At 40.1% G+C, this 24,640-nt stretch overlaps 1 protein-coding gene across 1 annotated transcript; it reads right to left on the bottom strand.

The window, feature by feature from the left end:
- Positions 1-1,740: 1,740 nt before the first annotated feature.
- LOC141973138 (fructose-1,6-bisphosphatase isozyme 2) lies at positions 1,741-23,781 on the bottom strand. The gene is made up of 7 exons (XM_074931360.1): positions 23,534-23,781; positions 20,799-20,961; positions 19,762-19,854; positions 13,999-14,139; positions 12,669-12,806; positions 5,768-5,887; positions 1,741-2,572 (listed from the first exon to the last, which is right to left on the bottom strand). The coding sequence occupies exons 1-7, from the start codon at positions 23,704-23,706 to the stop codon at positions 2,378-2,380; spliced, it is 1,023 nt and encodes a 340-aa protein (XP_074787461.1). The 5' UTR covers positions 23,707-23,781; the 3' UTR covers positions 1,741-2,377.
- Between the last annotated feature and the right edge of the window lie 859 nt (positions 23,782-24,640).

Here is a 24,640-nt window from a genome sequence, read left to right as displayed (position 1 = left end):
ATCCACAGCTCACACTGAAGATAGTCACGGCTTTTTTAATCTGCATTTGGGGTTTGCATGTGTTGATTATACAGGGAAGATACTGTTCTCTTTGCAGATACCAGCCCGCCAGCAGCCCACAAACTGGTGAGTGTTCTAATGTAAACATCAGCCAACCAAACTGCAGTTGTTTGTCAGATCAGTGACCCAGCGCTAGCTCCTTCACTATCAGATGCTTCTTGTGCAAACTTAGGGAAGAAAAATCATGGGAAGGCTAGCAGCTGAGATTATATGCAGGTTTTGCTTTGAAGGCAACTCAGGAGCGGTTACGTTGGCACTAGGGCACTAAATGACTATGTTGCAGCATGCAGATAGATGCCAGCCCAGGAACGGAGATCTTAGTCACTAGAGCGTGTATAGTCCTTGCAATACAGCTTTCTTTCAGGATTGTAGAGGCCCTGTGGTCACGCTGGGGACTACCAAGTCCCAGTTCCTGCTCTGTCCTTGATCATGTCTCTTGGCCCCTTGGAAACAGAACCAGGTTACAAGGGAGCTTTCTTCTGATGCAGTACTGGTATTGTTATCTTACTACACTAGCCTCAAATTCTACTTGGTTTTAGGTTTCTGATTTAAAAAATGCAATAGAGTTTTTCAACAAATTGGCAACATCAGTAACTTTGTATTCTTACATGGAGACAGGGAGAGAGAGAGGGGGTGACTATATATGTATAAAATATATGTATAAACATATATATATGCACACATACACTATGTGCATGTTTTGTTTGCAGGAAAACTGATTTACTATCTTTCAGAGTCAGAGTGCACAGTTGCATTCTCCAGTAATGTTGGCTATTGCTTAAACTCTCACAGAGTTTTCTTCTTCCTCTTCATTCTCCAGGATTTAAGGGTTGCTTGTGTTTTGCTGTCGGTAGCAGAGATTTAGGAAGCACATGACAAGGAACAGAATAAACAAGTACACTTTGTACTTGCTGATCCTGGGCAGTTGCCACTGTTAAAGCTTTAAGGAGTGACAGATAAAGACCTGCAGAAAGAGTGCTTTGATACCTGAAGCAGTACTGAAACCACATCCTCACCCCTGGGATAACAATACCTAAGGGTAAATACCTGTTGTGTATAATTTTTTGTCTGTCTTTATTCAGCCTGCCTCTTCTTTATGAATAATAGAACATAGTTGTAAGTTTAAAAATAACCACTAGAGTTTCTTCAAAGGAATATTTTTAACTCCTATCTATGCCCTGATGTAATTCACAGAATTTTTTTAATAAAGTCTTGTGGGGGCCTGGAGCAGGGGTGAAAATGAGCAGATGGGGCAGGAGTTGCTTATGGCAAGATGGTCACCAAAAGAAATGCCCATATAATGAGACAGAAGGATTATAAATGTATCAGGATGTCTAATACTCAAAGTGACCTGAAGCCCAGTTTTTGCAGTCCTATCACTTAACAGAAGCACACATTTCTTTTAATTAATAATTTTTGCTCTCATTGGTCAATGAATGCCTGCTAGTTTCAGACCTGATTCATTAGGTGGTGTCAAGTCTGAGACATGGCACTAGGTTACCAACAGGATAAGTGTGCTGGAGGTGGCTAGGAACACCCATATAATGTGTATAACAGATCAAGCTTCAATATGAAAGAGAACCTTTCAAAGTAAAAGAAAAGGGGAGTGTAACAGTTGCTTTGTGGAAATAGCTCATCTTCTGTTACAGAGGACAAAATAAACAGGGAATAGCCATGATCTGAGTGTCACATCTGTAGCAATGGTTTATTTTAATTTGTGCTGATGAAGGTTACCTGTCTGTAAATAACACAAAGCCTTTTCCTGTTCTTATGAATATTGAAATATCCTGGCAACTTTGCAGCCTTTTAATCTTTATTAATTACCCAAGCCATATATATTTCGGAACTTAAAAACACTGTTTCACACATCATGAGACTTTTGGTCTTATCAGGGCTGTCAAGATAAAAAGCACTTGTGACAAAACCTCTAACAGAAAATCTAGAAAACAGCATTGTGAATGTTGATGTGAAAATTCTGTCTGAAACAATGCCAACCAGGTAATGTCATATTTAAAGCTTCAGATCAAACTGGGGTACTGACACAATTGTTAATATTATATAAATTAAGTCGCTTCTGTTTAATAATCAGGCCTCTGTCTCTACATTTGTACTGCATAAATCAGAGTTAAAGGATTTTTACACTTGTCTGCAAGGAGAAATGAAATTTTTGTTTTTCTCATCAGCCATTCTCTCTGTTTGTCTTGTTCTCATAATGTGGGATTTTCACTGAGAGATGAATGCTAATTGCTAGAATCCACCATCTTGGCTTTTTCTGTAAACTGAAGATGGATGAGCAAGGTCTGATGTGAAAAAGCCTTTAGCTGCTCTTCTGGTGCTTCTGTACACAAGCAAGATATTCTTGCACATCATCTGGAGAACCGAGGATAAGAGGGACTCTCTGGTGAATACTCTCAGGTTTCACATCCAACACCGCCCCAGTTCCTGTAGTTGCCATCCCACCTGCCTGCTCGATGATGAAAGCCATAGGGTTGCACTCATAGAGCAGTCGGAGCTAGAAAGAAAGAAGGAACACATGATTGACTTAGGGGGAAATTACACCAAAGGACTTACCAGAATCTAACTTTCCTTTTGTGATTTTGGAAAATTTTGTACCAAACATCAACTGACCTAAGCAGCAATGTCTGTCAATGAGCCCTAGCTCCTCCCCTCTCCTCCTTTGACCTCCCTTAATACCTTTTGTTTTGAGGAAGAGTGTACTGACCCAGCATGCAAGAATCACCACCATTGTTTCCAAGCTGATGTACTGATGTGCAGCACCGGTGAAGCTGTATCTTGTCAAAAATGTCAAAAGTAGCTGTCGAGCCCACAGACATCAGCAAAACAGTTTAAGCCAGCTAAGTTAACAATACCAGGAAAGAAAAGCCAGAATTTCTTCTCATGTACAGGCTTTATGTGTTACCTCAAAGCTTGGGGTAATCATGTTGTGTTTGGTCAGGATATTTTGGAGTTTGAAACTTGATGCTCCCAGTTTCAAATTTCAGGATTGATTGCCACTCTTCAGAAATATGAATAGATTTTAGTAGCCTGAACGCATCCAGATAGTGAGTCTGTTTTCAAAAGAAACTGCCATAATTATTAAAAGCAAATTTTCCCTTTTGTTATGGAGGCACTTTTGGTTTGGACCCCGATACCTGTTCACATCTTTAAAAATGTTACCTCTGCTATGCCTGTGTTCTGGCAGAATGCAAACTTATCTGGGACATATGCCAAAAGTTTCTGTGTTTAAAATGTATGATAGCTGGTTACTTTTTAACAGACATTATTTCTGTAGGTTTAATTGAATCTTTGACGGTCTATGAAACACCCATACATGACAATGTCAGTGCATATTATGTTTAAAGGTCTTTCTATATGTGCAAAAGAGAGGTTTTCTGGGGAAAAGGAACCATAACAGGTTGCAACCACATATAGAGATGAAGAAATGGGTTGGACACAGGACTTTACTACCCATCATTCCTTTATCATGCTGTTTGTAATAAAACCATGTAACAACCTTGAAGAGTGCATATTACCTTAATTTTTATCTTTAACACTGAAGTGCTACTTCTGGTACAAGGACTCCATCTGACAGGCAACACAGGACTGACAACCTTTATTGTTCTCCCTAGTGCATGGACAACTTTTGGAAGATCATGAGCCAAAAAACAGCAGTGGTGTCAATGTGGAACCATGTCTTGAGTTTCTTGTTGCTTAACTCTGACTACATGGCTTAAGGAAAGCACTTTTCCTTCAGGTAGTAGTGTAGTTGCTCTTAGGAGTCTTCAGATGGTCTCTGTCTTCAGATAGGTTTAACATGTTTCAACTAATAGAGAACTATAAGCCTTATGTTCATAAAAAATATTATTTAACATATCTGATTTGAAAAGGGGATTTATTTGTTGGCTACTTCTTAACTGGTTGTTGTGAATTTTGCTCTCTTTATTTAACTTAAAGAAGGAGCTCTGTATGCAAGGGCCTACATGCCTGTAATTTACATTTGCTCTAAAGCCTTTGTATCAATTTCAGTGACATTTGGTTCCTCTCAGCTCTCTATCCAAGTGCATAGACTGTCTTTTAGGGGGATGATGATCAGGGCACCTGGCACAAAGACATTATCTCTCCAACAAGAAGAGATCTGTGTGAAAAGAACTGTATACACCTGCAGTCTGAGAAGGGAACAAGGAAACTTGATTTGTAGTGATTGTACAGGTTTTGCCTCTTTCATTACTCTCTCTACTATGGCAGTCCAACCCAGATCAATCCAGTAGTCAATGTACTTTAACTCATGCAGAAATCTTGATTTCTATAAAATTATGTAAGTACGTTGTACATTTGTTCTTTTGTCCTGTTTCTCATCTCTTCAACAATGGTTTAACACAGATTTCAACACAAAAAGTTTAATTTGAAGAGGCTAGTCAGCAAAGCCACTTCTCTCACACACAGCAAATTCCTTTTCTGTCTCTTGCTCTGATACACAAATAGATCCACACCGTTTAATGTGTTGGGGCTTTTTTTTGGTTTGGTTTGGTTTTTTTGTTTGGGGGGGCTTTGATTTTCTTTTTCTGGAATGCTCTATCAAATATTGAAATCAAATTTGCCTGGACAAACATGCAGACATTTTCTGTTGTGTATTCTGAAGAGTTCCTATTCTCCTCACTTCACAGGCCACTTCAATCTGCTGTTACTATGATAAATATAAGTTCACTGTACCTAAAGAACTGTGGACATCAGAATGTTCTGATACCAGTGTGGGAGATGGGGCAAGTAGCTTCATGAGGGCACATTTCTGCATATACCAGCCAAGGATCCAAAAACGTTTGAATGGAAGTTTTTAAGTATGGTATTGGTCAGGAAAGAAGAAGGTCTTACGGTCAGAACACCATGACCAATCTATTATGCATTGAGCCAATCACTGCCTAAGGATGACCTGCAGGTTACTGGTGGTTCATAGATCCGCTGTATAACCAGATCTCTTTTAAAGCATATTTAATTAGAAGTTTGGTAATAAGGGTATCATCTAGTGCTGCAGGACAAAACTTGAGGTTGGCTATGGTCCGTGGACCAGTAGATTCAGGGAGTCACTGCATTGTATTGCACTGCATTAAGTCATGGTGTGTTTTGTATAGGTATCCAAATGGTAAATCATCTTTTCCCAGAGTACTGATTGCAGCATGCATGAAACTCACCTTCCACTGACAAGAGTTTTTCAGGTAAATTAGTAGAAGCTTGAGTTTGCAGGGCTGGTGAGAGTAAGTTCAGTACCCTTTGGAAACATTAGGTAGGCAAATTGTGTTGTCTTAACATCTGACTACACCCTGTCTGGAGTTCAGCATATTCCACCTGGACTGTCACTGCCAGTATAAAGTGCAGAGGTCTTCTTTAGGCCGGTGTTGTATCTGCTAGCTGTGCATAGGCATAGGTACTGAAATATTTGTCTTTAGAAAAGTGAATAAATCCCTTAGTTTTAGTGAAAACCATTTCAGTATTTTGTAGCATAAAAACACACAGGAAGATTTCTGGCTCACATTGGGAATTGCCTGTATTTCTTTCCTAAATTTGACTGCTGGCTATCATATCCATGGATAATTTTCTCCAGGAGTGGAAAATTATTGTCTGTTTATATATCTGAACTATTTCTTTACATCTCCAGGAAAACCAGAGGTATTAGGTTGACTAAGTTCACCAAAGAGTAAGTCAAACTATTTACCTTTCCTTTAGGACTCTTCTGATTAGCAGGATACATGAAGATCCCACCATACATCAATGTACGGTGAACATCAGCTACCATGGAGCCCACATACCTGGCACCATATGGGGAACTGCCATCCTGAAAAATGTAAGAGTAAAACATTATATCTACCAGGCTAGACAGTCAGTAGCACTGCAAAATGTGATTTTGTTATAAAACAGGAATTAAAGCTGCTTAAATAAATGTCTGCTTATGAACACTGTAAATACATAAACCAGCCTGAAGTTTAGCCTTTTGTAAGACATGGTGATCGTCTCTGGGTTCTAAAATAAGCACTTTAGAGAGATACATTCATAGTATGGAAACCAGAGTGCCTGTAATTTGAGTGCACAATTTGGTATCAACCCCCAGCTTGTGAAAAAGCAAGGGCTGCAAACAGTGAGTGAAAACTTCTCCACATTATCAGAACAAGGTACCCATTTCATTGCCTGTTCTTCACTGGTTCCTAAGCCAGGCCATGAGGAGGGACATCACTTTTCACGACACATCTATATGGTTCCTAGAGGGCTCCAGCTTTTTCCTTCTAGCTTATTTATCGGGTTGTGAAATTGATGATAACATTCATTCTGCAGCTTAGTTTGGGACATAGCAGTTTATTCATGCATGTAATTTTCCTTGCTCTCAGCTAGAAATTAATGTTGAAGGAGAGGTCATTTTAGTAAGGTCAGTCAGGGAAGTATTCATATCAGTCTCGGGTTTGCTGATCATAAAATTGATAAGGTGGGAAATGCAGAAGAGAAGCACAGTGTCTTACACAAATACAAGTTATATACACCAAATAAGCTCCACCCAAGAAAAGCAACACGTCACCATAATTTTATGAAGGGGAAATATACAATACAAATGTAAACCAAAGGAAAGCTTTTTGAAAGCTACTATGTCAAGAAGTCTGTTGGTCTTTTGATGTCTCCCACTCTGTCTTGAATGAAGCATAGGAGGAATTTGCACCTCTCCAGAAAATTACTAGAGACTAAGACGTCATGCACATTTAATATATTTATGTACTTGTGTATTGCAATGTTAAAAGTTTGAAAAAACCTTTGCATGTTTTTTTAATGTCTTGATCAGTTGTCTAATAAAAAATCTTAGTGCTTTCTACAAAGCTTGCCTTGTGCTGATACTAGATCCAAAGAAATACATAGAGAATTTGTTCAGCAGTGCCAGCTCCAAGACCTTCAGACATCACAGGTTAGTCACCCTTCCCAGCAAAATCATGAGGTTAGCTGGGAGAAAAAAAAAAACAAAACACAAGTAGGAGGAAAAAACAGAGATAGAGAAGAACTAATAATTCTGTTTTGAAATCACTTTTTCAAACTGTTCTGTGCAACTGTGAAGTTTTGATATTTACTCTCTTTTAAAATGGGAAAAGATCCTAATGAAATTACACAATATAATGCCACACAACACTAGGAAGTTGAGTCCTAATCCACTAAATATAAGACTTGGATATTTGATACAGCTGGTAGTAAAATTGGAACAGGGAACTGTTCCAGCATAGGTAATAACCCTGTTGAATAACCCAGTACCTGTGCTGTTTTCTACATTTCTTTCTTCTTGTACACATTAGGAGAACTACTAAAAATTCAGGTGAAAACAATACAAAGTATGAAAGACATGATGGATAAGACACAGCCTGGAGCTTTTATATTTAGTTTTATTTAAACCTTTCCTTATCACTTCCAGGCACAACTGAACAATACATTTAAGTAGTTGATGCCTTATTTTTCATGGCTTCCTCTCAAATAATATATTTAGACTTCAAGTGGTAGTTTCTCCATCTCACAGATGTTTTCACTTGTGACTGCAACTGTAAAAATCTGAGGTCAGAAAACAACACCTTAAGGTCTTAAAGAGAGACCAAAGCAAATCTGCAGTTTAAGAAGGGACAATTTTCAGGGAAATAGGTCATTACAGTCTAAAATTACCTTTAAAAATACCGTCAAAGGAAGACCTCTCTTTTCTGGTTTGTTTGTTTGTTAAACAAGTTTGTTAAACTTTAAGAAAAGTCACAGCATGTCAACCATAAGCAGGCCCAGAAACAGACTACTAAGGACTGCTTCTATGGCATTATCCAATAAGGAATCTGCAACCCACGTATGAAAAATTTACTGACCATGAACTGCACAGCTGAGCCACCTGTGTGCAAATTATCAGATATGTTTGGGATGTGCTGGATTTCTTATATGCATGCAAGTAATTTACACAATTTATGTGTGTGTGGGCAGTGTTATGTGAAGCTGATGAGATGCCACTGACAATTTGAGTTGCTTCTTACGCTGATAGAAATTAATCTTCTAGAAACACAATGCTGAGAATAATACAGAAGAGGAATTCCTTCATTCTGGTATGGTTACCATCTGAACCACAGACAGACTTCCCTTAACATCTAGCTACCTGCATGGTATAAATAGCCCTTTAGTTACTAGGAGTGTTACTTGTTGTTTCTCCAGTTAGGTCACTCGTGCATTTTTCTTACAGATGAGAAAGTTAATAGGTGTTGCATGCTTGTTGGCGTATTGCCCAAGCTGTCTTCTCAACCAAAATAACAGCACATGAATGCTAGGGAGATTCATCCTGAGTTCTGAGTAATGCCAAGCTGTGTGTTTTCCCAATGAGCACTTTACACTGGTTCAGCTGATGCTAATGAAAGAGTTGGAGAACCTTGATGTTCCCTTGGTCAGCATCCATGGCATTTGAGTAAACTTGTTATTACTCTTAGTTTCATCCTTTCCACTGCTTTTCTTTGCTTAACTCAGAGTAACAAAAATGGCTCCTAACAGATAGGTCCTGTGATTTTTTTTCTTCACGGTGTGATGGAAGTAACTTTTTCACTTCTTTATTCTACTCATTTCTGACAGTTATGTTCCTCCACAGCAGAACATGACCAAGTTTTTCTTGCATAACTATGATGACTAGGAGAGCGGGGTGAGAAAGATATTTTCTACAGGCTACAGAAGCATCACCCTGCATCCTTCACTCCACATACAGATATGGTGACAAAAGCAGTGTTTTTATTAGCTTTTTATGTCACTTGGGCACAGCTGGGCTGGCTGGCAGAAGAATGCTTCATGCTGAAGTGTGATGTTGATGATTTTTTTTTGATGGCATTGCTAAGAGAAATCTTTAACCAGGGAGTCTCCATTGCATGTCTCTGAATCAGCAAGCCATGATGAGATTCAGCTTCTCTTGTGACTGTAGGAAGCAAAGATAAATATGTGTGGAATAGCAAAGTACAACAATGTTCTACCATCAGTGAACCAGTGCCAGCTAGAGGCTAGGGCCCTGCAAAAGCATTACTGGAAGAAGAACCCACTTTTGGAAGGAGTTAGAGTGAAATTTGTGCAGAAACAGTTTCTGGACCAGCAGTGTCCATTTGATACAAGGAAATGATCACCTGCTTTGCAACTTATTTACTTATAGCAACTTATAATGATTTTTGAATATTGCTTAATAATCCTGCTTGCCCTGACTGTTCTGTGAAAGCTTACCAAGGGCTACTGCTACTGTGTTCATCAAAACAAAGCAGTTTTCTGTGGAAACTTAGCAAGAATTACTATGTTTGGCAAAAATGTTTCTTGTCCTTGGAAAGCAGATGCGCTCTTATTAGTTTAGTCTTGATAATGAACAAGATAGCCATATATGAACGGTAGAACTGGATACACTGGTACTTTTAGATAAGGTAGAATGAGTAAACCATCTGAAAACACTTGTTATTCAAGAAGTTGGCTAAAAGAATCTGTGCATGCTCCAAGGAAAAGTACAAGTTGAGAAAGACTACGAGCCTTCCTCCCAAAGCACACACACACACACACCCCCCCCAGGACGTCCCCCAGTAGGCAATGCACAGGTGCAAAGAGAACATAAACTGCTGACACCGACCTTTCGAACTAACCCAGCCTTACTCGTGCATATGTATGTTTGTGTTATGTAACCCAGTGAATATGGATATCCACACTCTATAAGTTTTTGGTAAAATGTGCGGTGGGTGTGCAAGCTTTGTAGAGAGATCCTCTTGCACCAGCACCGGAGTAAACATACCTGCTGTATAACGGTATTCAAGTTGTGGAGTCTGTTTCTGAAAATCACATTATACAGTGCAGACTGGAGTAAACATGTTGCATTCCAGCCAGCCTTGCAAACAGCAGCTTGCTCTTCAAGCTAGTTAAGCGGCAGGAGATTTTGATGCTCGACAAAAAAGTTAGCTTTACTCTGGAGTCTTGTTCCAGAAGAGATGTGTCTAGATAAATATTTCCTTCTAAGATCTGCATGACAATGGTAGGAGGCCTACAGGTGACCTGCAGAACAACAGCACTTTTCCAGTGCTTTTAATTCAGAATGTATGCCTTAGGTGAATGGTGATCCACAAGAAACTTTGAGGGTCAACATGTCTTTGTAGTCCAAACTGTGCTCTAGGACACTGTTGTTAGTAAGGGAAAATGTCTTCTCTCCACATAAACAGTTGGTTTGTAATGTTTGGTTGCTGGTGACAGTGATACAGAACACAACACACTTGTGGACAACATCCAACTTTTTTTGCCTGTTTTATTTTTAAAATTTTTGTTTTCTGTGGCAATGTTAGAGAGTCATCTGAACAGTATATTGACCAAGAACCAAGGTAGGATAAAAGGGAAAAAGGTATAAGAAAGTGACAAGTAGCTGAAATTAATGCATACTCTCTTGGCTTCTAGTGGCCAGAAGGCCATAGGGTGAGAGTGATCTGCCTGAGTAAGAAGGGGTCCCCCATGCCCCACACGTCAGTTCCTCCTCAAGTCAGAGGCAGGGGGTATCCAGCAGATAGCCCCCACTGCCATTCTGCATGCTGAAGAGAGGAAGACAAAGACCAAAGCTGTGCAACGCTCCAGCCAGGTGCTACAAGGAAGGTAGGAGCATCATCAATGTAGCTGTAGCTGGTAAGGTTTACAGATGGTGCCAGGAGGCAAGCTTTATGCTGTGGAAGAGTGACAAAACCTTCTTTCTCTTGTCCACCCACAATGCAAATATAATATCCTTTTTGAATCAAGAAACTGAGTTATACTGTTTCCAAAACTTAGGTTCATAACTAGCTCTGAGATGGGCATGGTACTTCCTTGTGCTTTGTGGCCATAACATTGGTGCCTTGGCCCTTCTCACACAGACACCCTATGTCTCAGAGCAGCAAAGCAATGTGCTTGCTCAGCACCCTTGAAAAGGCTTCCCCTGCCCCAAATAACCCATGCACTACTGTGCTGCTTGTTTTAAAGTAACAAAAACACTGTCCACCAACTTCTGTTGCATTAGAGGAGACACTTTCAACAGGTTTTGTCAAATGAAGCACAGATTTGAGATAAAATAGAGTTTGCAAATGAGGTTTTTCCTGTATGTCCTAGCCTAAGGATTTAGTGAATCACATGATAGAGCCATCCTTACTGAGCCTGTGGTGATATATCCCTGTCCGGTCTTTCTACTGAGTTTAAAATCTCTTCAGTCTTTTCATAGTTGCCTGTGGTTGAGTATTTGTTTAAGAGTTTTTGTAAAGAACACTTGGGTGATTTGCAAAACCACAAATTACTAAATCTAGTGTTATGCATTATACTGAATACATAGCTCAGCATAACATGAGCAGAATGAGAAGCACAGAGCTCCTTCTCCTTCCCAGCTGGATTAGTTTCGGAATTATGAAAGTTGTGCTCTAAGATTCTGCTTCTGAAAGCTGATTTTGAAGTTTCAAAATAACCTCAAATATTCAAAATTAATATGTTTAAAATGTTGTGATGTGACACCCTCTGTAACTACAATCTGGGTAATATGGAAAAGAGGTTTTGATAAGAGGTCAGCATTGAAGCTGTATCCAGTGCAGTAAATTCAGATTTTCAGCTCAGAAGGAGCTTTTCACAGGACTATGGTTTAAACTCCTATTCAGTACATTTCCCTTGTGCAGCACCCTGAAGTTTTCTACGATACATTGATTTTTACATTTTACATGAACACGTGTAAGTATTCTCAACAACTAATATCTTAAAAAATAATCCTATGGCTTGTTTGGGGGCTTTTTTTGTTTGTTTTTAACAGCAAGAGCACCAGAACCAGTTTCCAGGCCAAATTAAGTGTTCCAAATCACAATATTTTGTTATAACTTACTGGTCACATAGCCACACTTTCTAGAGAGCTTCCAGCTTTCCACATTGAGAGCTTGTGTTTTGTCCTCCTAGCATGAATTAGAGGCCATATAGAGCTGTATAACCCCACGAGGAAGTTCATCAGACATGGGGTGTTCTCAGCTTTATGTCTCTGAGGGGTAACATATAATCCTCTTAACAACAGAATATAGTGAAATTGTGCCTCACACCATTGTTTTTTCAACCTATGGGGGTTTTTTGCTCCATATGATGAAAGTAGCCAGTGCAAGAGTGATACTGCATTTCTCAGATTCAAGTGGGTATGAGAAGGAGACAGTGATGTTCACCCAGCTCCCTGCAGGCACCTTTTGGGCAGTAGGTATAATCTGCCCAAATGCTCAGCTGCACATATGACTGAGCTGCATAGTCAGATAACCTAGAAAACATAGGTACCCCCACATTTTGCTGGCACATTTTCAGAGCTTTGTTGAAAAACCTGGGTTCTTCATGTACAGCACATTTTGCTCCACACAGTGATGAACAAGCTATGAATTTACTTACTGAAGTCTAAGCTGTAGAAAATCTCAGGGCACCAGAAACAAAACACATGGGATACATACCCAAAATGGACCTGATGGCCTGAAAGGGTTACATAGGACTGAACTCATACAGGCCTTCAAATCCTTTCCCATCCACCAGGACTTCATGGAATGCAGTGCTTACCAGCACACAGTACATTGGGTACAGTGCTAATATTTTCTTACCTCAGGGAATTTCTTCTTTTGTAAATATTCTGTCATTGCAGGATCAAAATACTTCGCATACCCTTCATTGAGACTGTATATCTTTCCTTTCTTCTTGATTTTAACATCTCTGTCCACCAAAATAAATTCACCGAGACCCTACAGAAGAACAGGACAGACCAGCTATTAGGAAGCAGCAGAAAATTTTGTGACTTTCTGTAGCAGTTGTTGCACCAGAGACAGGAGAAACGCTAGTACAGCTTGGTCTTTTCAGCACCTGTCTTGTGTGTAACTTCATAGTATTACAAATAGAGCAGAAAGTACAGACTCTGCGTTATGTTCATGAAAACTTGTCACATTGGTACTGTAAGCAAAAAGCAATTCTACTGTAATAGTTAACATCAGAAGAAGACCAGTCAGCCCTGGAAGCAGATGGATTGTGAATTTCTGTCCACAAATAATAAGGTTACACATTAAGCAATTACACTGCTTTCTGATTTTTGAACTCTTCTTGCCTGTCTTGTCTAAATATCTTAAAGTGAATGTGGTCAGCTACCCCAGGTGTTGCTGTCTGCAGTTTGAGAACAGCTTCCACCTTCTCTTCATCTAACCAGAGCAGTTCAGGTCCCAGTTCTTTCCACTTGGAATGAGCCTATTTATAAAACTTAATGGAGTTTTGATAATAATGCATCCTTTTATTAAAAAACTCTCTTATGTCATTGCCCACATCTAATGCTGGTTTCTCAAATGACCAGTGTCCTTCCTCCAGGAACACTAGCTGGGCTCCTGGGCTGAACACTGAGGGGTAACACATGTCCAACTGTATGGGTATGGTTGTACTTTTGCAAATAATTGGGTATGTAGCTTAGAGGACTTAGACATAAAACTAAATTGCACTCAAGGAATCAGATATCTCTTTGCATGAACTGTATCAAAAAACATTCCTTGCCCCAGGCTAAACACTGAACATGCTGAGGTTCTACAGACAGAAAAAGCAAGAACAAGAAAAAAAATAGGAGTCCTTTAAGTGGAGGCAAAGGCACTGTTCAGAGTGTATTTTCTTAAGTGTTCGTGCTAAGTAGCAGTCTGGTTTAAATGAACAGGGATTCAAACACTATTTAACTTAAACTCTCTTTCACTGAGCAGAAAAAACAGAGGTATTGGTACCAATATAATCATGTATTACTGAATATTTGTAAGGCAGAGGTGGGGTGCTCCAGGATGTGAGTGAAAAAAAAAAGAATAGTGTAGATTGCCTAGATTACAGAGACAAGGAGTAGCAGAAATGAGTAAACCCAAGCATGGAAAGGTCTAAAAGATAGTGACAATGTGATTAACACAATGACTGTACCGGATCGAGCATGAAGCAGTCCACTCCTTGCCCAGTGGAGAGAGCGACCAGTGTAGCACTGCCATACAAGGCATAGCCTGCAGCAACAATATTGCGTCCGGGCTGCAAAGCATCTTTTTCAGAAGGCTCATCATCTGTTTCCTGAGGAAAAATAACCATTGGACTGAAGGTTAAATTTTTATGTGAAACAATAAAAACAACACTTAAATAATAATATGAGGCAGATTTCCTTTTTGTGTCTACACAGGCCTTTGAAACAACCAAAGTAGAGTTTTCCCACCTGTTAAGAGCAAGTTTGGTACAAGCACATGTGCATGCTGGGACAGGATGTTGAGAGTTTGTTATTTTATACATGTCATGCAATCAATACAATACCTGCAACAAAGCTGATACCTCAGCATTACAGCCCAGCCTACTAACTCAAGATCATCAGAAATCTGAGAACAGAGGTACTGATTTTCTGTAAATGTAAACATAAGCTATCATACTGACAACCCTCAGAGGGAGTAACTGTGAGGTGAATGCAGTAATTAGCAGTACAGACAAATTGCTTCCAGTAATGCAGAATAAAAGGGTAGATAGTGCAACATGATGGAACCGAGCTTATGCATTGGTCTCTGCTGGTGAAGAGATGGGTAACTGAAGTGATATAAATGTTCATATTATATATAAAATAACAAATGCATTTGCTTCGCACATGTAACGAGTGCTTGTGCACAGGTATGCATCTGTAACTCCACACAGAACATTCACATGGCATTTTACTTCAGGCTTTTAATCAATTTCCAATACTTGTATTTTGATTTGGCTCTTTAGTTATCACTGAAAAACAATAGCCCAAGCAGACCTGGTGCAAATATTTCCAGCCAGCTCTGGGGGTGTGCCTCAGCCACAGCTTACAAAAGTTTGACTGGTGGAATAAGAAAGGAGAACAGCCAAGCGTACTTGGGAAGGCTGACTCCAGCCTTTACCTCCTGGGACTACAAAATGGGTAGGGAATGCTTGATATTAATGTTTCTTTAAAAGCTTGTCAGTTGTTGTGGGTCTTCTGTGGATGTTTTGCTGGTGGTTCACAAGGGATTGAAATGAGAACCCACTCAGATCCTTTCTTCAGGCCCTGGTTTAGCATTTTATTTTTCCAGACTCAGACAATTGCTTAGTAATTGCATGGACCTAATTAGATTTAGTAGCAGATAAATAAAAATAGCAGCTCTAGCCCAAAATATCTAGTTAAAAAATTAAAAATCAGTGGAGACTGTTATGTGTAGAATAAAATATTTGATGATTATTGAGTAAATTCTTTAAAAAATCAAGAATGCCTTACACAGATATTTTCCAAAGGAAAACACCTCTCCTCCAACAGAGAAATCCTCTGCTGTGCCCCATGGCAAAGAGCTCTCAGGGTACCCATCAGGGTCCTAGTAAAGTGGAAATCTAAGGGTAATCTGGGGATCCAGTTCATTGTTGTATGCCAGTATCTAGAGGAAAATAGATGTGATACACCAAAACTACATCTTTCTTGGCATATGAAGACAGTAATTCCACATCAAAATGTTTTCATGTTCAGATGAAAGATTCCGTTACTTTTATTACTTTCATTTACAATTTTTAGCTCTGTTTTGCTCAAAACTTTTAATTATTATTATTTTTCCAAGCTCTTCCATGGGAAAAAAAAAAATCCAGTTGGCAACAAACTCCTTATGGGAGCTGAAATATAACATGTGCAAATATATCTGATACACAGTCCCTTGGAATACTCTGTGTCAAGCTCCTTATTCAGAGAGGTTATAATGCACATAATGAAGGAAGACTAGTTAAAACCCCTGTTTGTATATTCCAGAGCTTTGAATACTGACTATTGGTGGCTAATCCTTTGCTAAAACAATCTTTTACAGAACCAACTCTTATACCCTACATAGCATCTTCTCTTTCAAAAATTAATCCCCATGGCACGTACAACATCAAAAACAATGGTTGTCCATAGTAGACTAATTATTAGCAACATTAATTGCAGAATTAAACATACAATTACACAACTAGTTCCAAACATATTATGATTCTCCTGGCTCTTTATATGCTTTCCTCATTAAATAAAAAGTAATTTAGTATAAATACAGTAAAGAGGTTTGTTTTGTAGGACATGGTGTATATACAGTATATGCAGCTGCTGGTTACGCATGGTATTGATTTAAAATATATTTTTCAGAGACGAGCTTTTCAGTCCTATCTCTTAAATACATTTTCCATGTTTATATGGTTGAGAAACCACTTATTTGTTGACTATGCTGAAAAAACAGAGGAACACCTTCCTTGGGAGGTGGACAGTTGGGCAGAATTCCCTTGGTTTTCCATCCTTATTCAGAACTGTGTTTCTGAGAGCGAGCTTCCAAAAGGAAGTAAAAAAGGCCAGTCTCAAACAAACATTTTGCAGAGCTTGTCAGAATGTAAAAAAGCTAGAAATCAGCTGATATTTCATTGTTAGGACTGCAGGAGTTTCGTCCTGCCAAGTACCATGTACAGTGAAACAAACCAGGGAATTAACCTAGCTGGTACGCTCTGATAGCTGCTGAATATTTTCACTTCTTTCTGGTGCACAGATGGATTTCCTTTCTATTCTATTTTGACTATGAGATGGCGGTAGTGAAATCTCTTTAGAGGTCTTTATGCAAAGCACTGAAATAGGCAGAGGGACTGCAGAGAAGCTCTCACAAGTGTTCATTGACAGAGTCACTTTTGCTTGTTGATGATGTGAAGCAGATAAAACAAGGTCTACAGAGTCTGGCTACAGGGGTACCCTTGGGTGATACCCAGGGTTGAAAATTTTTGCATGTATGATTTGCCCATATCATATAAGGGAGTTCTCATCAGCAGTGGGAGCAGCTCTGGAAGGACTTAGTTTCCAGATCTTTGTTCGTATTACATGTTTCATGAGTATCCTTTGTACTTGCCCTGAATTCTTACACCTTCTCTGTGAGGGACCACATGGAGAGAAGGAGATTGTCCTCATGACACTGAAGGGGAGGAAATAAAATACATCTGAGGCATTGGACAAAGTTACAAATTAAAACCAAAATGAAACAAAGCAGCAGAGTTTCATAGCATATATGTGCAGTATGAATTGAGGGTTGCAGATTCAGCTCACTGAAAAAGTGGGAAGAATCCAAGCAAATAATACTTACTGTCACCACATCCTGACACTCCAGCAGCTGAGAGGCCCTCAGCAGCAGTGACTGTCAAGGTCCTATCCCCTGCTCTGGCTTTTGCTGATTCAGCAAGGCTCCTCCCTCAGCCCCACTCTTCTGACATTTCTGGTCTTTTTAACAATGCTACCCATGCTTCAGAAAGTAGAAGCCAGGTGGCAAATTAAATAAACATACAATGGCATTTATTTCCCATTTTTTTTTTCCTCTAAGAAACTTTTTTTTTCCTCTAAGAAACTGATACAGTATTTTTCTGGCAGGAGGCGATGGTACCTGCCACCACGGTGGTGGCTCTGGATTAGGAGCAGCTAGAGGAACTATTTTCAGGTTTGAATTGTATTGGCCAAGCCTGGCCTTTATAGAAAAGTGCTGATTATATATTTTTCCTAAAATAGGAAAATATTTCATTTCTGGAGAATATGGCTTTGTAAATGAAGTTAAGGTGCTGACATGTTGAGAAAATCAGTCACACAATCATTTGAGAATTGGAAGGTACCAAATATCAGACAGGTGTTAAGAATCATCCTTCAGAATTACATTTGTTCTAGCTTTTCTAGAATGATGTTAATGAACCTTAAATGGCTTGAAAACGTGTTTTGTTTCTTAAGTGATTCTCATCCACTGGGTAAACATCACTTTTATTCCCTTCATGATGTCCTTCAGTAACAATCAATAAAGCACTTATTATTTCATTATTTCAAGGGGGTTGAAGTTAATAGTGTTTAAAGTTAATAGTGTTGCTACAAAATTGTCTTGTCTGAGAGGAAAGTGCATTATTTAACATGTACTTTGGAATTAGCATTTTAATGGCAAGAATTATGCAAGCGGAAATCTGTAAACGCAACATTTTTTCTAATTTTCCGGGGAAAATTGGTAAGTTGTTCTTGTAATTGACAAATTGTGCTTCATCCTAGCAGCAGGGTTTTCATTTGGATATCTGTACAAAAAAGCAATGTAATCTTTTTATGAAGCACTGGAGGTACTCACCCACCTGAAAACCAGTAACTTACAGTATTTACAACAAAAAAGTTAATATATATTAGAACAACCACAACTATGGGAGGATCATAAAATTAATTGAAAACTTGAGCATTTGGGAATGACATGAGTTCTTTGGGAAATGTTTCTATTCTGAAGAAGAATCCCAGGAAAGACTGAGAAGTCTGTAGTCTTCAACTTACACATTAGCTGGTGAGTTAAATCTTGTAGAGAAATATAGTCTCTATTTCAACCTGCTAAGCTATATGAGTCACACTGAGCACTTGCCTTTATACAGAGTAACTGACCACAGCATTCCTAAAGAGAAAGCTAACGTTTGATGTTTGTAAGATGGTGCTTACCACCTGTAAAGGTTGGGAGGTGCTGTATTGTTTTAGGCTACCTTTAGAAAGATAAACAGAAAGGGTGGGGCTCCCTTTGCATGCCATAGGGGCATGTTGCATAGATTGCATCCATACAATTAATCTCTCTTCCCGGCAAAAAGCAAGTTGGTAGAATAATACTGGAGATAGTCCCTGGGCTGCTCTTTCCACAAGCTGTACCCAGGCATCATCTCTGTGTTGTTTGGTCTGGGCTGCATCTATGATGGGCGTTTGCACTAACCATTAACAGTGTGGACAGCCATGTGCTTGTGCCATGACCCTGTTGAGACTGTGCCATATATATGATTTACTAGTACATGTATATTCTCAACAGTGATTAGCAGATTGCCTACCAGAAGTGTGAAAAATGAGGACTAACCGGTTGAAAATTATGAGTTAAAAGACAATAGCAGACATTAAAAATGTATGCTCATGTGAAGTGTAGCGTCTGAGTCTGCAAAGACTTCTTTGCAGTCACAAGTACCGTAGATGTTACTTCACAATAGCAATGGCTGAAGGTCTCCCATAGTCATATGACCGTGAGTTCGGGCTTTAGGAAAAACACCAACTGCTGGGAGATTAGCAGTCAAATCACAAGACTTGGCATGACTCTTAACTATAAATGTTTGTTAATTGGCTGCAGAGCTGTGCAGCCCCATGGCAGCAAACATGCTGGCAGGGCCCCGGAGACGGCTTCCTTCAGGCTCAGGTGGTCTCCATCGTTAGCGTGCTTATAAAGTCCCATCCAACAGGCACAGCAGCTCCCGCTGGGAGGCCACCACACTGCTAACTGTGATGTGATCCAGGCGGTGACTGTCAGCCCTTCCCAGTCTGTATCCGGGAAGACAAATGCTGAGTTGTGAGCACCACCACACCCCTTAGCTTCCCTGCAGAAAGTAAAGCATCGCTGAAGGAACTAACAAGCTGCCTGATGGTGAGAGCGTTTTAAGCTCCTTGTGTCTGGAGAAGGGAAGTGCTGCCACCTAGCAATTTCAATGGGATGATTGTCCCCTTCCTGGGAACTGAGGCAGCATTTTAGCACATGTGAATCTTAAGTGTTACTTCTTGTACTCTTTCTAAGGCTCTGTTGATCACAAAGACACCTAAAGGACCTAGGAAAGAATCTAAGCAAGTTGATATACCCATGACATTTTGCTTTTACCAAGTGAATCATGCCGTGTGTGCTTCATTCATTCTCTTACCTTTTTGTAGATAGCAAATATTGTTCCTATTGGTGCCAAGCAGTCTATATTGGATGAGCCATCAAGGGGATCAAAGCACACCACGTATTTACCCTAAAATAGAAGTGGCAAGGGAAGCATTAAATGATATGTAGTCTTGCACTATTATTTCCTTTTACTTGACAAAACCCATGGTTTTTAGACTGCATTTAGCCCTCCAAGTACACCTGACATGACTTGTCAAGAAAGCTGCACTGTTGACCTAGCTGGCCCTGCAGCACAACACCCACTGCGCGCAGGGCCTGCCAGAGAAATAGGAGAGGGCATGTTTCTGCTCAGACAGCCCAAAATCTCATGATAAAAAGGAGCAGTCCTCTGCTGCCAAGCAATGCAAGAAATCACTTGAAAGCACAAGGAGTGACTCATTCTGGGAGTGAGCATCTTCCTCAAGTAAACATGTTTTGTTTTGTTACGTTTTGTTCTGAACAAAAGAACTTGCCTGTGATGTGAGGTTTGAGAGTTAGAAGGCAGAAAGAAAACATCTTGGGGAAAGGGTAGGTTACGTCAGTGTGAGCAGTATCTTGCTGCAATAGGATCCCCTCCTGGGGGAAGCCTGATGAACCAGTCAGGTGTTTCCTCTGGACACGTAACATAAAACCCAGTTCTGCCAGACTCTCATCTCATTTTATCTTGCCTAAATATTAATGTAGTCCAAAATGTTACACCGGCGGTCAGGGAATTTAATAATACACTTATACCTGAGATCTGGGGTGTGTTAACAAGCTCCAAAATAATTATTCTCCCCTCTTCACAAAACTTTAATAATAATTTTACCCTCCACAGCTCCTTTAGTTGTTGAAACTATGCCATGCACCACAGTTATTAATCAAAACAATGCAGTAATGGTGCAAATTTTCCGAATTCCCGCGGGAAGGGGGGGGGGGGGGGGGGGGGGGCGGCGCGGGGGGTGTGTCAGGCCCAAGTTTTATGCTTGAAACAAGAGTGCCACCTGCTGCTTCCTGAGCCAATAAACCCCTGAAGGCAGGAGCTGCACAGACCCGCTTGTCTTTCGGAGTGAGGATGGCCTCCTTGTTCTCCTCCGTTACCAGGACGCAGGTGCTGTAAGAGGACTGGAGCATATTAATCACCAGAGAGTTGGATAATACATCCAGCTTCTTCACTTCATCACCGGTCACGTTCACGGTGCCAGCTATACCAAACCTACAGGAAAGTAAATCAGGAAATCTGAGGGAGGACAACATTACAGGTTTTAAGAAAAAAAACAAGAAAGAAAGAAAGAAAAAAAAGTCAGGCTGACTCCTTCCTCTCATCTTCCCACACCTCTAACCTTTGGATTAAACTGATGAGGTGCATTAGGAGATGGTTGCTGCTGCTGGAAAATAAAAGTGTGCATGAGAAAGAGGAAGGGTCTTTTTGGTTCTGCTTGGATGTTCTCCAGGCCAGAGGCAGAGCCCACAGCCCAGCTAGTGCATGCCAAGCTTCCCTAAGAGCCTCATGAAGCAGCTGTCAGCAGTTTTGAGGAAGGAGAGGGCAGTTAGTACCTGCATTATTTTCTTCTGCTGGCTGCTCAGAGCTCTGTGACGGTCCTTTAACCCACATCCACTCACTTCCCAGCCATCACAAAATCAGAAGTTTTAAAGGCACCCCCAGATAATTCCCTCAGGATCAAGGTCAGTTTTATTCGGTGATCTCAGCTGAGTTGGGAACGATGCTTCCATTCCCTATCCTGATTTTACAATACACTAAAGATGTAGTATACATATTTAGGAGATTACCGGTTGAGGAAGCACTGTTCAGGCCTAATGTGCATGGTCTGGGTATCTTAGAAGTATAAGGACTCATACAGGGAATAGATATAGCATTTTTATTCATTATGAAAAATAAAAAAAAAAAAAAAGGAAGGGGAAAGGGACAACTAATTAGTCCCTAGATGTTGGTCAGAAGCAGACCTTAGTTGGGGGCAGGGTAGGTCTTTTGTCTTACTTAAAGTTCCCTGAGATTTTCAGAAGTATTAAGCATTTTGGGCACTCTGTTTTGGAGTGCCAAATTTGAGATACTGTAAAGGACCATGATTTTTCAGGCAGTGCTAAGCACCCATTCTCCAGTTAGTGTGTTTTCAGGCATATTCCCAGCTCAAGTCCGTGGCTTGGAAAAAGTCCTCTTTTACTCTTGAATGGCAAATTTGTTAAAAATTCATGCTGAACTCTTTAACATTAAAGAAGTCACTTCACAGTCTCCTGTTTGGAGAGGGTAGAAAAATCAGAACTCTCTAACTTCACAAATGCAAATGGATGCAAGCCAGTCACTGTGGTTGAAAGTTTGCCATGGGAATTTCTGAAATGTCATGTTTAGTTGCAGTAATTTGAATGGTTACTCTGTGTGTTTGGATACTTTAGATATTTCTGGTACATCACCTGAAACTTTTGTTTAAAGAAAGAGATATTTGCTTCTTAACATAATGGCTGTTTTATTTCTGAAGGGAAGATTCATCTAGCACAGTAACTGTGTGTCCTGCAAAACCCGTTCCACCTCTAATGGAGGTTCTCCCCACTTTTAAATACTTCAGAGGTTGCATATTGAAAGATAAAAATGAGACCAAGGCAACAGTTCCTTTAAGTCAGGGAGGCAAAACAACTTAGCTTCACTATTAAGTACAGAAACAAAGTATGGTTTAGCAGTTAGCGCATAGCAGCCTGACACTGCTGTTAAATTTGAGTATGTCTCATGCCCTCTCTACATATTATGGTCCATGCCTGTAAAGTGAGGGTGATAGTGCTGAGACCTTGAATTCATGATTTGGAAAGATTATGAGGACTTTGACCAAATAGTCAACAGAAGTCTCCACATGGGGGGGGGAAAAAAAAAAAAAAAAGAAAGAAGAAAGAACAAGTTACAAATGTTGTCTTTCTTACACAAATATATTCCCTGTCTTTTTTACGCATGTAAGCATATGTACATGCACAGGCATGTACAGAAACATATCTTTCAGTACAGAATAAAATCTGTATATTTTAAATGCACAATTTTATTAGGACATTGCAGCTCTCTGAACCACTGCTGATAGATCTCCATTAAAAGAATGACACTGATGTCTATTTCACCTCTGTGTGTGAGGAAGAGTTTGGTTCATTCCAGGCTTTGCTGAAGCAATTCTTTATTCCATTTGCTAAACCAGTAGATGTCAAACTGTTATGTTTGATTTTTATATAGAGCCTTTTAAGACTCCTCACCTGTAACCCTGATACTGCTTGAGGAAGGAAGGGGAAAATTCAGTCATGCATGGCAGCTTATGGCATTTCTCAGAGGTCAGTTGCTTTAGACCATTACTTATACTGCAGTCAGGCAGAGCATCAGCTTCCCAAGATAAGCCAAGCCCTTATTTACACAGCTCAGCACCAGACTTGGATGTTAGCAGAAAAAAATCACAGTGTGATATTCTACAAATTCAGAGTAGTTTTTAAAAACAGATCAGTATCAGCATTTACAAGGGATATCGAGGTGAACAGTGCACTGAAGTTCTGAGTTACATTTTTAGCGTAAAATATTACAGAACAGCAGTTAGTTTAAATGTCTATCTTGTGACCAATATTAAAATGCTCCAGAAAGAGAGATCTCCCACTTCCCACTCTTGATAATCCAGGCTTAAAGTCACTCATCTTAAAAAAAGGCCCTTCCAATGTATTTATGAATCCCTGCCCATTCCCCAGACTTGCTGTGCAAGCAGCTGTCTTTCTACCTCCTCTTCCTCCCCGTATCGCTAGGTAGGACTCACATGTGGGCAAGACCTGCCTTTCTGACTGCAGAGGAAATGGCCTTTATGGCAGTCAGCATGGAGTTGAGCAGCTGCGTCAGCTCCCCTGTTGCTCCTTTAACGCGACGTCCCTTCTCCATAACGAATCGTGTGAGTGTCAGCATATCCGTTTCGAAGGGGGTTTTGTCGGACATTTTTGCTGGGTACCAGAGTTCTTATCTTCTCAGCTGGATGAGACGCTTTCTTGCTGTGTTGAGATCCTGGGTAGCTGTTTTATTTTGAGGCGAAGCTGTCAGCTGCGTTGCTGGTCAGAGTTTATTAAAATGTTTCTGAGACCATGTGATTAAGTGCTCAGAATAACTGCACCCCAGGCTGGCTCCATGGCACCTCCAGGGTGAATAAAAGCAGCCTAAGACAGGACTACAGCTGAGCAACCACTGTTACTGTTCGGCTGCCCTCCCCATGCACTGAAATTAGCAATGTGCAGATCTAATAACATATTCTAACTGTGTGTTAGACTGCTTATAATGTAAAACTCTCACTGGTTGCTTAGCTGGAAACTGCTTGCCTGTAGCTTCTGCTCAGCAACGAGCTCAGCATAGCCAAGACAAAGCACACAATTTGCAAGGCACCAGAAATGAAGGCATAGGGCACAAGTGACCATTCGTGCCATAGTGCCCCACAGCAGAGCACGCACCACGCTATGACTTTGGACAGTGAAGTTCCCTTCCCATATCACCTTGATCCCTGCTTGTTCCCCCTCTTTTGGACTCCTCCATAGAGGAGGGTTTCAAAGGTGTATGGCACATCCCACGGGAATCAACAGGAGATGCAGGGTGCATCTAGACATGCATTTACTAAAGATGTTTTCTGTGGCTTGTTGGTCTGCTGCAATCCCATTTTAATGACTTCATTCCTAGTCTGGGCAACCTGTAATATTACAGGGCTTGCATGAATGGTAAGTGCTGGTGAGCTGTAGCTTAATTTGTTACAGAATAGTTATGTCTTCAATAATTTACAAATGGATTTAAGCATGTCTGTGTCATAACTCACAAAATTAAATTTTATATCAGTTTTGATATTGTAGTGCACCATATAAATATAGGTATGTCCAAGTTTGCAATTATA

The sequence above is a fragment of the Athene noctua genome, chromosome Z, assembly GCF_965140245.1.
Source record: "Athene noctua chromosome Z, bAthNoc1.hap1.1, whole genome shotgun sequence".
NCBI lineage: Eukaryota > Metazoa > Chordata > Aves > Strigiformes > Strigidae > Athene > Athene noctua.
The sequence above is the reverse complement of the archived record's forward strand: the minus strand, read 5'-3'. Positions and strand labels throughout refer to the sequence as shown.

Excerpts from the sequence above, each read along its gene's own strand:
- LOC141973138 (XM_074931360.1), bottom strand. The coding sequence starts at position 23,706 with ATGTCCGACAAAACCCCCTTCGAAACGGATATGCTGACACTCACACGA. Across the intron at positions 19,855-20,798 it reads TCACTCCGAAAGACAAGCGG|GGTAAATACGTGGTGTGCTT; the intron begins GTCTGTGCAGCT and ends CTTCTATTTTAG. Across the intron at positions 2,573-5,767 it reads AGAAGAGTCCTAAAGGAAAG|CTCCGACTGCTCTATGAGTG; the intron begins GTAAATAGTTTG and ends CTTTCTTTCTAG.